General features: G+C 53.1%; 4 protein-coding genes across 4 annotated transcripts; 3 read left to right on the top strand and 1 right to left on the bottom strand.

Moving 5' to 3' along the window:
* The first annotated feature begins 42 nt into the window (after window positions 1-42).
* KVR01_009500 (uncharacterized protein) lies at window positions 43-1,474 on the top strand. Its single transcript, XM_044791866.1, has one exon. The coding sequence runs from the start codon at window positions 181-183 to the stop codon at window positions 1,354-1,356; it is 1,176 nt and encodes a 391-aa protein (XP_044642002.1). The 5' UTR covers window positions 43-180; the 3' UTR covers window positions 1,357-1,474.
* A 1,000-nt stretch (window positions 1,475-2,474) lies between these two features.
* KVR01_009549 (uncharacterized protein) lies at window positions 2,475-3,307 on the top strand (the record flags this gene model as incomplete). The annotated part of the gene is made up of 3 exons (XM_044787923.1): window positions 2,475-2,681; window positions 2,750-2,767; window positions 2,828-3,307. 3 exons carry the CDS (start codon window positions 2,475-2,477, stop codon window positions 3,305-3,307), a joined length of 705 nt encoding a protein of 234 aa, XP_044642051.1.
* A 1,384-nt stretch (window positions 3,308-4,691) lies between these two features.
* On the bottom strand, window positions 4,692-6,366 carry KVR01_008968 (uncharacterized protein; the record flags this gene model as incomplete). Its single annotated transcript, XM_044785865.1, has 3 exons — window positions 4,692-4,880; window positions 4,963-6,062; window positions 6,120-6,366. The coding sequence occupies 3 exons, from the start codon at window positions 6,364-6,366 to the stop codon at window positions 4,692-4,694; spliced, it is 1,536 nt and encodes a 511-aa protein (XP_044641470.1).
* Window positions 6,367-8,038: 1,672 nt separating this feature from the next.
* On the top strand, window positions 8,039-10,285 carry KVR01_009247 (uncharacterized protein; the record flags this gene model as incomplete). Its single annotated transcript, XM_044792745.1, has 5 exons — window positions 8,039-8,149; window positions 8,236-8,500; window positions 8,581-8,692; window positions 8,806-9,211; window positions 9,278-10,285. 5 exons carry the CDS (start codon window positions 8,039-8,041, stop codon window positions 10,283-10,285), a joined length of 1,902 nt encoding a protein of 633 aa, XP_044641749.1.
* Between the last annotated feature and the right edge of the window lie 1,755 nt (window positions 10,286-12,040).

Raw genomic sequence — 12,040 nt, 5'->3', positions numbered from 1 at the left:
CTGAAGTAGGACGACTGTGGAGGAATAATCTGGCAGCCTGCAGGCACCGGTGCAACCAACATCCAACGTCACGGTCTGTACTGGGTGCATGCCAGCCGTACCTAATCAACGAGGACTTGACAACTACGTATGTACTGGGGATGCCATCCGCTTCACTGTTCCTAATTTTCTGCTCACGATATGTCTGACCCGGAGAACGCCGCGTACCGGCTCTTGTCTTTCAAGTACACACCGACCAAGCTGACAACTGGGGCAGACCACCCAGCCGCCGACGACAACGTTGATGGTAACCACGACGGCGAAGCTCACACCCGCACTAGACAACCACGATTGGGCCAGGAATCAGAACTGCCGTCTCTGTCGTCCCTCGCCGCGGCTCTGCCAGTTGTCGATGCCACACCTGCACCAGCGATGAACCAAAGCTTGCCGACCCTGAGCGGCACAGACACGCAGGCAAATACCGTGCCTGATGCAAAGCAGGGAGCAGACCCTGGCCCAGATCCCCCAGCTGCCAGCTTCCATATATTCGGAGACCTCCCCGCCGAGCTTCGCATCAAGATATGGCACCTGACCTTCCTCCCCCGTGTCGTCGAACTGCATCCCACCAGGCCCAACTACGCCCGGGACAGCGGCCGCCAGCAGCAGTGGCAGTCGGGATGCAGCAACCCGGCAGCCCTGTCCGTGAGCTCCGAGGCCCGTCAGATAGCCCTGGGCCACTTCCGCATCGCCTACCCCCTCGCCTCCATCACCAGCCAACAGGAGGGACCAGGGCAGGCCCCATTCGCCAGGTATTCCGCCGCCGCCGAGCACATCGGCAACTACTACAACTTTTCCGGGCCCAGTGCCACAGGGAAGGCCATTCTGCGCCGGCGCACGCTGCACATTTCGCCCGAGGTCGACACCGTCGCTCTGCTCGGCCAGGATATCGACCTCGGCAAGATCTCGGCGCTGCTTGACTCCTTCCGGGACGCCGACCCACAGGAGCTCGGCCTGAGCAACCTGGCGCTGAGCACGCGCGGCTGGGGCTACCCGGGATCCGCTGCTATGATGAGGAGTTTCAACCGGACCATCCTCAAGGGCCTGGGGCAGTTGACCCTGTTCATGTACGGCGAACCACTTCCACCCCACGAGTGGAACGTCAAAGGGGCTAGTCTAGATGAGCAGACACTGAGTCGGTTCAGGGAGACGGGGAACCGGTGCGAGCTGGTCCCTTGCGAGGGCAGCAATGCTTGGTACGCATATAAGCTGTGGAGCAGTGGGAAAGGCAGGCAGTTCTGGAACGACGAGGGAAAGATTATGCAGGTCGGAAGGAACGATCTGAAAATAATGGACCTGAAGTTCTCGGATGGCTGGTGATTACGGGCAACTGATCGGTCTTGGTGACGGCGGGGATGCGAGAACCCGTTCGTCTTTTCGCGGGACAGCAAAGCTGGAGCGATATACGGTATACAGTAATAGAGATGCATATTGAGGAGCCATAGACGTGACTTCTGTTTTTGGTTTTCTTCTCACACTGGGCCTTTGAGCGTTTACCACTACGCCTTCGGGATGGTTACGCATCAAGAACGAAACCACTAGGACGAGTCCTACCAAATACATCAGATATCTAGTGACGGGATCAGAATTCTTGCCAGAAAAAGGGCAGCAAGGGTTTGCAACGCATATCGCCCGAGTCTTGGCGTTGGCTGGTCCAGATATGGTCACTAATGCGCGTTGGTCCAAGGTTCGACGGCCCCTGTCACGGCTGTTGGGCAACATTCATCACCCGACACAGCCCTGCCACTCCGAGTCACTTGTACTGAAACCTGTACCAGCCTCTTGGAATTAGTACCCGTTGGTCAGCTTTTGGTTACTACTTGATAGCAGTGGGTAAATGGAGGCGGAAGCCCACATGGAAGCGTCAGGTGACCGTCCAAGACACTCCACTATCCCAGCTTTTTAAATGCAGCCAAACGGCCAACAACAGGCCCGTAGAATCTCGACATGTCAATCTAGCTGGATAATCAGACTGTCACCAGACTTAGCCATGCCGTCTCGCTCCGACAAAAATACTCCATGCTTACCCGGGCCAGCACACAAGGCATCAGTTGATTATTTGGGACATCGCCATCGCGACATTTTCAGCCGTGCACTTTCCCGTGTACTGTCAACACCCGCAGCACAGCTTGCTGTTGCGGAGATCATCGACGGCGCACCACTGAGCCAGACAGCAAACGAGGTGCGAAATGGTATATTGCCAGAGGCCCACCCTGTCCGAAGTCAGCACCTTCAACTGTGTCCTGGGGTCTTAGAGAAGGTCGAGGAGATTCGTGCCACCTTTGATGTTCAAGTACTGCAATTCGATTCCAAGGTATCTATGCCATAAAGTCCCCGGACCACCATGGGCATCACTGTTTCTAACGTGGCATAAGCTTCTGCATGAATACCATGCCTCCTCTCCGGGTTCAGTAGCGTTCAAGACTCGATTGATCGAGATGGTCGCTGTAGCGACTCATCAAGTTGCGGTGTACCTGTACAAGCTCGACTTGAATCTGGGTGGGCACCAGGACTACGCTACGTGGGAAGTGCCAAAGGATGACATCGTCTTCTACCAATATCATCCCGATGGAAAACTTCCCAGCCTCTTCTTCCACAAGCAATACCGGGATTACGACCAGTACCCAGAAGGGGCAGCTGATATGGTAGGCTACTGGGCTGAATCGCGGGTTTTCGGCGGCGTGATCTTTTTGACCGTCGGGAATCTCATCAGAGGGAGGCCCATGAAGACGTGAGTTTAACTTGTCCTGCGGCCGAATGATTGCCCAACTAACACCGAATAATAACATAGCCCAACGCTGTTTTCTTGCACTCCTTTTCTGAGAACGTAACATACCGGATCTGGCAGTTGCTCGACACGCAAAAAAAGGCTTTGCTGGAATTTCTCCAGTCAGAAGACGATGTTGATGAGCAGACAACCTACTCTCATGGGAATCTTCTACCGATGCTACCAGACAAAACCAACCTGACCCGGATAGACCCCGAGGAACCAATTACAAGGACTGGGATCTACCGCGATCTCTGGGAGCGGAAGCCCCTCGGCGACTCAGACGGGGATCGTCGGCTGGGCTGCGTCGCGTATAATGACATGGATTATCCGACCTTTGCCGACTACGAGAAGGCATTGGAGAGGGCACAGAATCGGAGGTATAGGATCCTTGACAGGCGGGAAGAAGAAGTCAAGGCGGAGATCGAGGCAGAGGCACTGGCTGAACAACAGGAAGACGAAGATGAGGGGGAAATGGCGAGAGTCTTGAAAACAGGCAAGTGACTCTGGGTCAACCAGGCCTTGAGTGTCGATAATACATTTAGATTATGCACTAAACGGACTTATAAGTTAAAACGGCATTATCGAGTAAAGGATTTGAGCTCGTGCAGCAGAATATCCGGAGAAAGTGGCACCACCCAATCCTTTTACCGTCTCACTGATCGTCGCTGTCGCGGTCCTCTTTGGTCATGTTGACGCCTTTGCTGTTATCCGAGAAAATGACATTCCACTTTCCAGGCGTAGCTTTCGGCGAAGACTTAACAAGAACTTTGTCTTTGGCATCGGGAAAGCCGTGTTCATGAGAGAGTCTTTCCTCGGCTGGTTCTATTTGCCACCGATTGGGCGGACATCAAATCTCACCAGCAAGAGCGCTGCAAATACGAGGATCTCGGTGCTGACAAAGTGGCGGCCAAGGCAAAGAACCGCGCCAGCACCGAATCCGCGGAAGGCTGCTGCCGATACACGTTGTCCATTCCCTTTTGTGGACTTGAACAAGCGCTTGTGGTCGAATTGGTTGGCTGTCGGTCCCCATATGGACTGATCTGTGTGGGGGGCTCGAGTGGGCATGACAACCATGCCGTCTTTCTTCAACAAGTATTTGTTGTCGATAACAGTGTCTTCCTGGATGACACGCGCAGAGATGCTAGTGCCGTGGAGACATAGAACTTCCTGCCATGTCGATACGAGAATGGGACAAGCTGTCCTGAACTTTGCTAGATCGATAGTACGTGTCCCGTCGGAACTTGTCTGCGCAAGGAGAGATGCCTCGCGGTGACAAACCCGGTAGCCTGCCGGGTCCGCAAGGATTTGCCACAGAGCCCAAAAAGCGTCAGGCACAGTGTTGCTGACGCTGGAATTGACTTGGCCAACTTCAGTGTGAGTCGTGTCGTCAATACTGAGACCAAAGTGTGAGTTGTGTTTATGTCGCAGCTGGACGACAAGTGCCCAGGTGACTTGCGGTGCCGGAGATTACCTCACGGTTACTGGACAATGTAAACCCAACGCCTTCCTAGGGTAGCAGTTTCTGCCAACGCACAAGGCCGCAGGGGTTGTGCGTGCGCAGCGATTGTCAAGACATCAATTTTACGCCCAACAGGACCCGGTGGGTTCGCTGGTTTCCCATCTCATCCAATGCAGTCTTCATGGCACAGCCCAAAAGACCACAGCGCTTGATCTCAATAAACAACCGCGCTGGTTAGGTCCGCGAGAATGAGCAAAGGACTGGGTTTATGAGGACAGTAAAACATGGCTGATGGAGAGCAGAGTCAAAATTGTCATCGATTAGCAAGTGAATTCACTGCGGCCAATCTACACAGTACCTAGGTATGGACTATGACAACGTTGGTCGGTGTTCTCACGAGCAGCCATGTAAGTAAAAGAATGACACTTAGATGTGCCTTTTTGCAACGTACACAGGCCAAGAATGCGGAACCACATTGAAGTAGGCCTTGTATGACCACTTCTTTCCCGGCTCAACTTGTCTGATTTCGTAATCGCGCACGATGGTTCCACAGATCTTGGCTACCTCCATCTTCGCAAGGTGCTGCCCGGGACAAGCATTATATCCACCGCCGAACTACAGATACAATATTAGACACCCGGTTAGCAATCCTTCTGAATCTGAGGTAACAGCATCATTGCCCCGTGGTGCAACTCACTGGTATGAAGTACTTCTCCTTCGAAGCAATATCAGGCGCCGACCACCGGTCAGGATGGAACTCGTTCGCATCGGGGCCCCAAATATCCGTGGACCTGTGCAACACAAACGCGCTGACGGAAAGAATAGTGCCACCTGGGAATTCCCGGTCTCCAATCTTGACCCCGTGATTGGGAGCCACACGCGGGAGACCCTGTTGGACCGGCGCAAAGACACGCATGGCCTCCTTGATGCACATCTGCAGGAACGGGAGCTTCTGAGTGTCGGCGAAGCTGATGATCCTGTCCTGGCACCTTCCCTCCTTCCTCGCGGCATCGATCTCGTCTTGCAAACGCCGCCAAGCAGTCGGGTGCCTGATCATATGGTACAAAAACGACTGGAGAGCCGTCGACGTGGCGTCTCCACCTGCGGCAACGGTGCCAATCGTCTGGCCCTGTACTGTGTTCAGGTCGAGCCGGTCGGGACGTTCGCGCAGGGTCCTGAGCCAATATTCCAACAGGTCGAAGCGGTTGGCCCCCTTTGTCTCTCTGCTCTCGCGCTCATGGAGTGAGTCCATCGTCACTTTCAAGATATGACCAGTGGGAATCACACCGAGCCACGTCGTGACTGGATTTGCGAGGAAAATGGCGTGGATCATCAGAATGAGCCAGTGATGGCCTGCCACAGCGGCGAAGAGACCAAGACGTGTGTTGTTGGCAATGGCATTCCCGATGTCATAGCCTTTCTCCAGGAAACCGTATGGGCTGGAGAAGAGCACCGTGCCCGTCACGTCGTTCGAGGTGAAAGTGCAGAACCGATCAAGGTGCATGGGTCGGCCCGTGTCGGCATAGCTGTCCAACCAGTCCATCAACAAGCCGATTGTCTTATCGATCCAGTCTTCGGAGTGGAGCATATTCGACAGAGAATAGCCGGGGGCAAAGTTCCTAGAGTGCTCGAACTTCCGCTTCGGGTCGAGGACCGTCATGCCGTTCTTGTATCTGGAGTCTGGAAAGGCAAAGATCTTGTAGAACGCATCCTTCCGCAGGGGTGTCAGGATGAGCTCCTTGACAGCCTCGGGATGGCAAACGCTGACCTCGTTGTTCGCGATGCGGACAAACGGACCTTGAGTTCGGGCGTTAGCTAAGGCGCAGTGCTTTCGACACGGGTATGAATACCTACCGTACTCCTTATGCAGCCGCAACAGATCTTCGCCCTGGTCGCCTCCCATGATCATCCTCGTGTGCCATAGCCGCCCGAGCGACGCCCAAAACGGCCCAGGCACGTGGCGCAGAGGAGCCAAATACCGGCGGTAGAGGAGGAGGCCCAGAACAAAACATGCGATGCTGACCACAAGTTCTGCCCAGGAACAAGCGTGCAAGCTAAGCCCCGGCAGAACACTAGTCGTTTGGTGCGATCCTTCGGCCATCGTGTCGATGATGCCCAACCTGCAGTCGCGAGTTGCCTCGCGGGCACGAAGCTCAACTCAGGCCTGTGATGAGGGACGAAGATGTCCCCGATTCTAAGGACGAGGTGCGGGAATACGAAAGTTCTGCACGTACACGTAGCGTATGGGATAGCGCAGCGGCAAATGGAATATTAATGATCTGCGGCTGCTGTCCTCCAGTCGTGACTCGTGGGGCTTCCTGGTGGAACGACCGGGATGCGATTCCTGCAGCTCCTAGTGACGATTGGAAACTGTCGAGGCAGTCGCGGGCCAAGAAGGCTAACGCGACTGGGTAGGTAGATTCTGTCGATAGCCTCTGCGGGAAGGTCAAGCCACGACAGGCTGTGGCTGCTGCGAAAGTGGCGGGACGGGACTCGGAGAGGCCTTAAGCGAGCGACGAAAACGATATGTCGTGCTGCAGTACAGAAATGGCTCCACACTCGTTTGCAGAAATAGCAGAAAGTATAGGAGCCTGACGACAGCTCACGTATTGGTCATCGGATTGAGTGAGTTCAAGTGTTGGGGTCCCTTGCTAAACAACACCACGGGATCTAGTTAGGGGGGCTACGGAGGAAGCATAGGAAAGTTTAGCGCTTCCGGGTCCAGCTGAAAAGTAGGGAAAGGATCACATGGCAGGAACATCAGCACCATCAGAAACGAAATGTTCTACAATGTTTGGAGAAGCAAACGGCTCCATCCAAAGAGTTGACATGCAAAGGTGGGTGGATTTTAGGGTAAGGAATTGCGAAGACATGGAGCCCGACTAAAATGTGCCCGGACTACTTCAACAGTCAACTGGTACTCCCCAAAGAGAGCTGCCCAACATAGACTACATCTTCTCAGGGGGAAGGTATCCTGCAAAGACAACCGTGGACCCAATGCGTACAGAAAGACGGCAGGTACGAAAAGATACCCGCCTCTTGCTTGGAAGTTTGACTCGGTCAAGACGAGCAGTGACTGCCCACCGTGCGGTGTATTCTTGCTCGCGGCCTCGTCAGAGTGAGTCGTTTGCGTCGTGGAAATCTAATCAAAGTGGATTCGCTGGATACTAGTATGTAGATATTAGACTCTCTATCGTGACGCAAGCTGTCAGTACAGTCATCCCAGTCCGCTGGAAGCTCATCAGTCTTGTCAAGTTTGACAGGGATTAAGCTGGGGAGGAACCTGCAAACTCGACCTAAAGCTTTCTTTGCCCATGCGCACAAAATGATCTGACTTTCATTTGCGCCTGGCAGACGTTAACCTTGGAAAAGATGGCATGCCGGGTCACGTGTGTGGCGGCGAAGGCTGACGTGCGGCGAGATCATCGGTGTACTGTACATATCGTCCCATTTAAGAGCATGCTACCAAAGTTTGAAATTGGTCCATCGTGATTAGTCGCAATGTAGCGGTGGGTACTGTCTCATGGGAACCTTGAAGGCGGCGTCGCGGCACCTTGATGGCAACTGGGACGAGCCGGCAAGGGAAGCTTAGATTGTGGCCGGGCGGGCCAGGGCTGGTTGGTGTGCCTGGCGGTGGTCACTAGTATAAATCATGGAAATCCCACAAGAAGCGAATTGAGAGACCAAGATAAATCTGTTTCGTATCCCTACTCCTCTGTGTTCCTCTGCGGCAGACAATCTCGTGCGATCAATTTGCGAGTCAACTTCGGAATATGGCTCCCAAGAGGAAGACGGCTGTGGCCGTGGCACAGAGCAAGAACAACTCCAAGAAGACGAAGCAAAAGAAAGGGCCGCTTCCTGTGACTCTGCTTTCGGGGTTCCTGGTATGACTGGCTGCTCCCTCCCCGTCATTACTGCCGTCATCGCCCCTTGCGACTGAGTAACTGATGATCGCGTGATACCCACACAGGGAAGTGGGAAAACAACACTGCTTCAGCATATCCTCCAGAGCGACCATGGCCTTCGGATCGCCGTAATTGTCAACGACATTGGTGCCGTCAATGTCGACGCCTCAACCATCCAGTCAACCCACCGTATACACAAGACGGAGGAGAAGGTCATCGCGCTGCAGAATGGCTGCATCTGCTGCACCCTACGACAAGATCTGCTCTCCGAGCTGGTCGAACTGTCAGAGAAGCATGCATTCGATTACGTTATCATCGAAAGCAGTGGAAGTAGGTCCTCATCCCGACATGTGTCATGCGAAGGAGTGACCAGACACAGGCGTGCAGCTGAGCTGATCATGCTGTTACAGTCAGCGAGCCAGGACAAGTTGCTGAGAGCTTTGACTCGAAGCTCACAGAACACATGTACCAGGTTCTCAAGGAAGAGGGCCAGTTGGACGAGGGCGGAGCCTTGAAGAAACTGTAAGTGCATCGGTTGTGTCAGGGATCTCGTTCGACGCGCCAACTTTCATGCGACGAAGTTGTCTTCCAGCGCCAAGACCCCTCTGTTAGAGACTGACTTGGCACACATGCAGGCACAAAGCCGGCGAGGCTGGAATGGGCAAATTCGCCCGCCTGGATACGACTGTGACCGTCATTGACGCTTTCACCATATTCAATGACTTCAACACAGCGGACTTGCTATCGAGTCGACGCGACGATGTGACGCCCGAGGACGAGAGAACGGTCTCCGACCTGATGGTTGACCAGATCGAATTCGCAGATGTCATTATCCTCAACAAAACCGACATGGTCAAGAAAGAAAACTTGGCAGAGATAAGGGCTCTTATAAGAACCTTGAACCGTGAAGCCAAAATATCGGAAGCCAAATACGGGAAGGTCGATGTCGGAGAGCTCGTGAACACTGGCCTCTTCAGCCTGGACAAGGCCCAGACGAGTTCGGGCTGGATGCGAGACTTGCATGAGTTGATGCTCCGAGAGGTGAGTTGACTTCGGCGTTCTTTTCGGCATTGAATTGTGAACAGCAGTTGATGAAGTTATTGGTAGGTGAACGGAAAGACGGCAATCACCCCCAAGCCAGAAACCGAAGAGTACAACGTGCGAAATTTCATCTACAAGCAACACCGACCTTTCCACCCCGAGAGGCTCTGGAAACTGGTATACGACAAGTTCATCCTGCAGCTCGAGCACCCGGAAGAGGATGCAAACGAGGGCACTGAGCCGCCGGCGACGGCCGCGGGTGAGGAAAACGGAGGCAATGACGAAAGCATGAGGGATGCGGAAGACGAGACTGAAAGTGAGGACTCGGACGAGCAAGACACTGACATGGAGGACGAGGCGGCCACGCCGGCTGCGTCGGATGTTTCAAGCTCAGCGCAGACGGCGATGACGTCCCCCACAGCTGATAAGCACGAGAACAAGGCATCCGATGACGAGGAAGATGAAAAGGCCTCGTTCAATACGAAGTCTGGGGACCTAGTCACGCCTTCTAATGAGGTCGTCCTTGCCAACAAGCGCGCCAACCCCCTCTTTGCCCGGCTCTTCCGTTCCAAGGGCACTTACTGGCTCGCAACCAGGCCTGACTATCGTGGCATCTGGTCTCAGGCAGGGGCAATGCTCACGCTGGTGGGCGGAACCAGGTGGGACGTCACGCTGGACTCAGAAGAGCTGTCACAACTGTATCACCCGGACACCACCGACCCCGAGATCATGAAGCAGGTCCGTCACGACATGAACAGCGGGGGCGAATGGGGAGATCGGAGGCAGGAGATTGTGTTCATCGGGGAGAAGCTCGATGTCGCTGGCATCAAGGAGGCTCTGGATGACTGTCTTTTGACCGACAGCGAGTGGAGTCGCTGGAAGCGGAAGATGAGGTCTGTGATGAAAAAGCAAGAGAAGCTCAAGGCGTTGATGCAGGGTCTGGAAGCTGCAAAAGAAGACTTGGTCGACGAATACGACGATGCGTTCCCTGAGTGGGAGGGGCACTTCCAAGACGAGGAGTACGGACAAGACGAGGATGAAGATGAGGGTGGGCATGAGGGGCACCATCACTAAGCCATGGTCTTGTGGGGAACTTGATATCGCAGAGATTGCTATGGTCACGACCGTGAAGATCATTTTAGATCAACTTGTCTCCTAAGCGTAGGCTTTGACTACATTGTATTTTTCAAATTCAACCCTTTATCCACTCACTATTTTCCTAGTCTTTCTAGGTAGCCCAGTGGATGTCTTGTAACAGCTGTCAGTGAGGGGGCTTTGAGAAATCGCCTCGACAGTAGCATTTCGTATGCATGCACCGATAATCACTGACAGTTGAGAAGCGGGCGCGTTCCGTTGATGCCTTTACGCCCAACCATTTGAGGCCAACCCTTTAAAGCCGCAACCTCTTTTGCCATTGCTCTGTGGGCCAAAGCACCTTGGTTGTTATCTCTGATATATAGACCTTTGTGCTGGGAAAGCTACGCTTGACTTATGGCTACTGTTTACTTAAGGTGTGGCTGGAGAGGAGAGGTTAGCTTTTGACGTATGGAGGTCTGTAACCAAAATGCACCCTTTATAAGGACGAAGGGACGCCCATTTCCCCCCCCAACTTTAAATTTAAATTTTTCCCTTAATAACTCTTCTCTCTTTAAGTAAGTACCCTTCTAAGTTTATAATACTAATACTAATTATTTTACCCTAGGTTGTACTCTATTTCTAAAGGAATCTAGATTAGGCGATATGGGTAATTAAAGGAGTGATTTCCGTCCCTCCCCTTAATTTATCGATTAGGTATGCTAGATTTTACTAAATAGAGGACTATAGGAATGAAAAAACTTTAAAAAGAAGTTTTTATTAATTCTCTCTTTTAATATATTATTTCTATGTGGATTATTAGTTGGAAAGGTGTTAGAATTAAGGAGTGTTTAAGGAGGGTACTTTAGAATACTATATAAACCCGTCCCTTCGCTCTAGATTTTTGGCGTTTTGGTTTTAAATGTTCTTTATTTGAGTTCAGACCGCTTAGTAATTAACCTAGCTACAGGATTATTATAAGCCATGGAGTCCCCACCCATTCTGGGTGGGGAGTCTGTGCTCTCGAGTGACGCGAGTGACGGCCAGGCCGCAGGCCTGGCTAAGGGCATCTGAACATTTGAGATAACTTGGTTGGCCAATGTGCATTTAAAGTGGTTTCATATCCATGAGATTCACCAACAAGAGACATGCCAACATCTGCAGGAGGCCTACCAACCGTCTGCAGGAGGCCCACCAAACATCTGCAGGAGGCCCACCATGAGCTGAATAGCTGCGGGACTATTTATTGTCCAGATCAGATGCCCATTGCTCTCCCTCGTAGCGAACCTGAGAACTCCATCATTTACCTTCTACTACCTAGGTATCTGTCAGACCGTCCCTCTGAGAAACACACCATCTCTCTCCACCACACCACACCTCTTTCCATAACGACACCCACACACTTGCATCATGGCCTCCAGTCGCTGGGAACGGATTCAATCACACTGCAAGACCATATGGGGGGCTGATCGAACCTACCAGATCGAAGACGAGGAAGTTGATGACGGGCACTACTTGATGCTCGTCAGGGAGGACCGAGGCACCAGTTTCGGCAACGTGTTGACTACTTCGGGTATGGCCAAGGGACAGGCTCGCGCTTGGGATGAGCTGGAAAAACATGTGGCCAGGCTAGCCAAGGCGGTGGAGACGGAGGGATGGGTGCCTGAAGTGCAGCCGCTTGATGTTGCTGCCTATCCGAGCCCGGCGCACGATTTCAGCGCAAAGGCGGAGGCCTTGTTGGGTCTCCTAGAGAAG

This window comes from Diaporthe batatas (genome assembly GCF_019321695.1).
Source record: "Diaporthe batatas strain CRI 302-4 chromosome Unknown Contig00011, whole genome shotgun sequence".
Taxonomy (NCBI): Eukaryota; Fungi; Ascomycota; class Sordariomycetes; order Diaporthales; family Diaporthaceae; genus Diaporthe; species Diaporthe batatas.
Note: the sequence above shows the minus strand (reverse complement) of the source record. Positions and strands in the feature narration are given on the sequence as shown.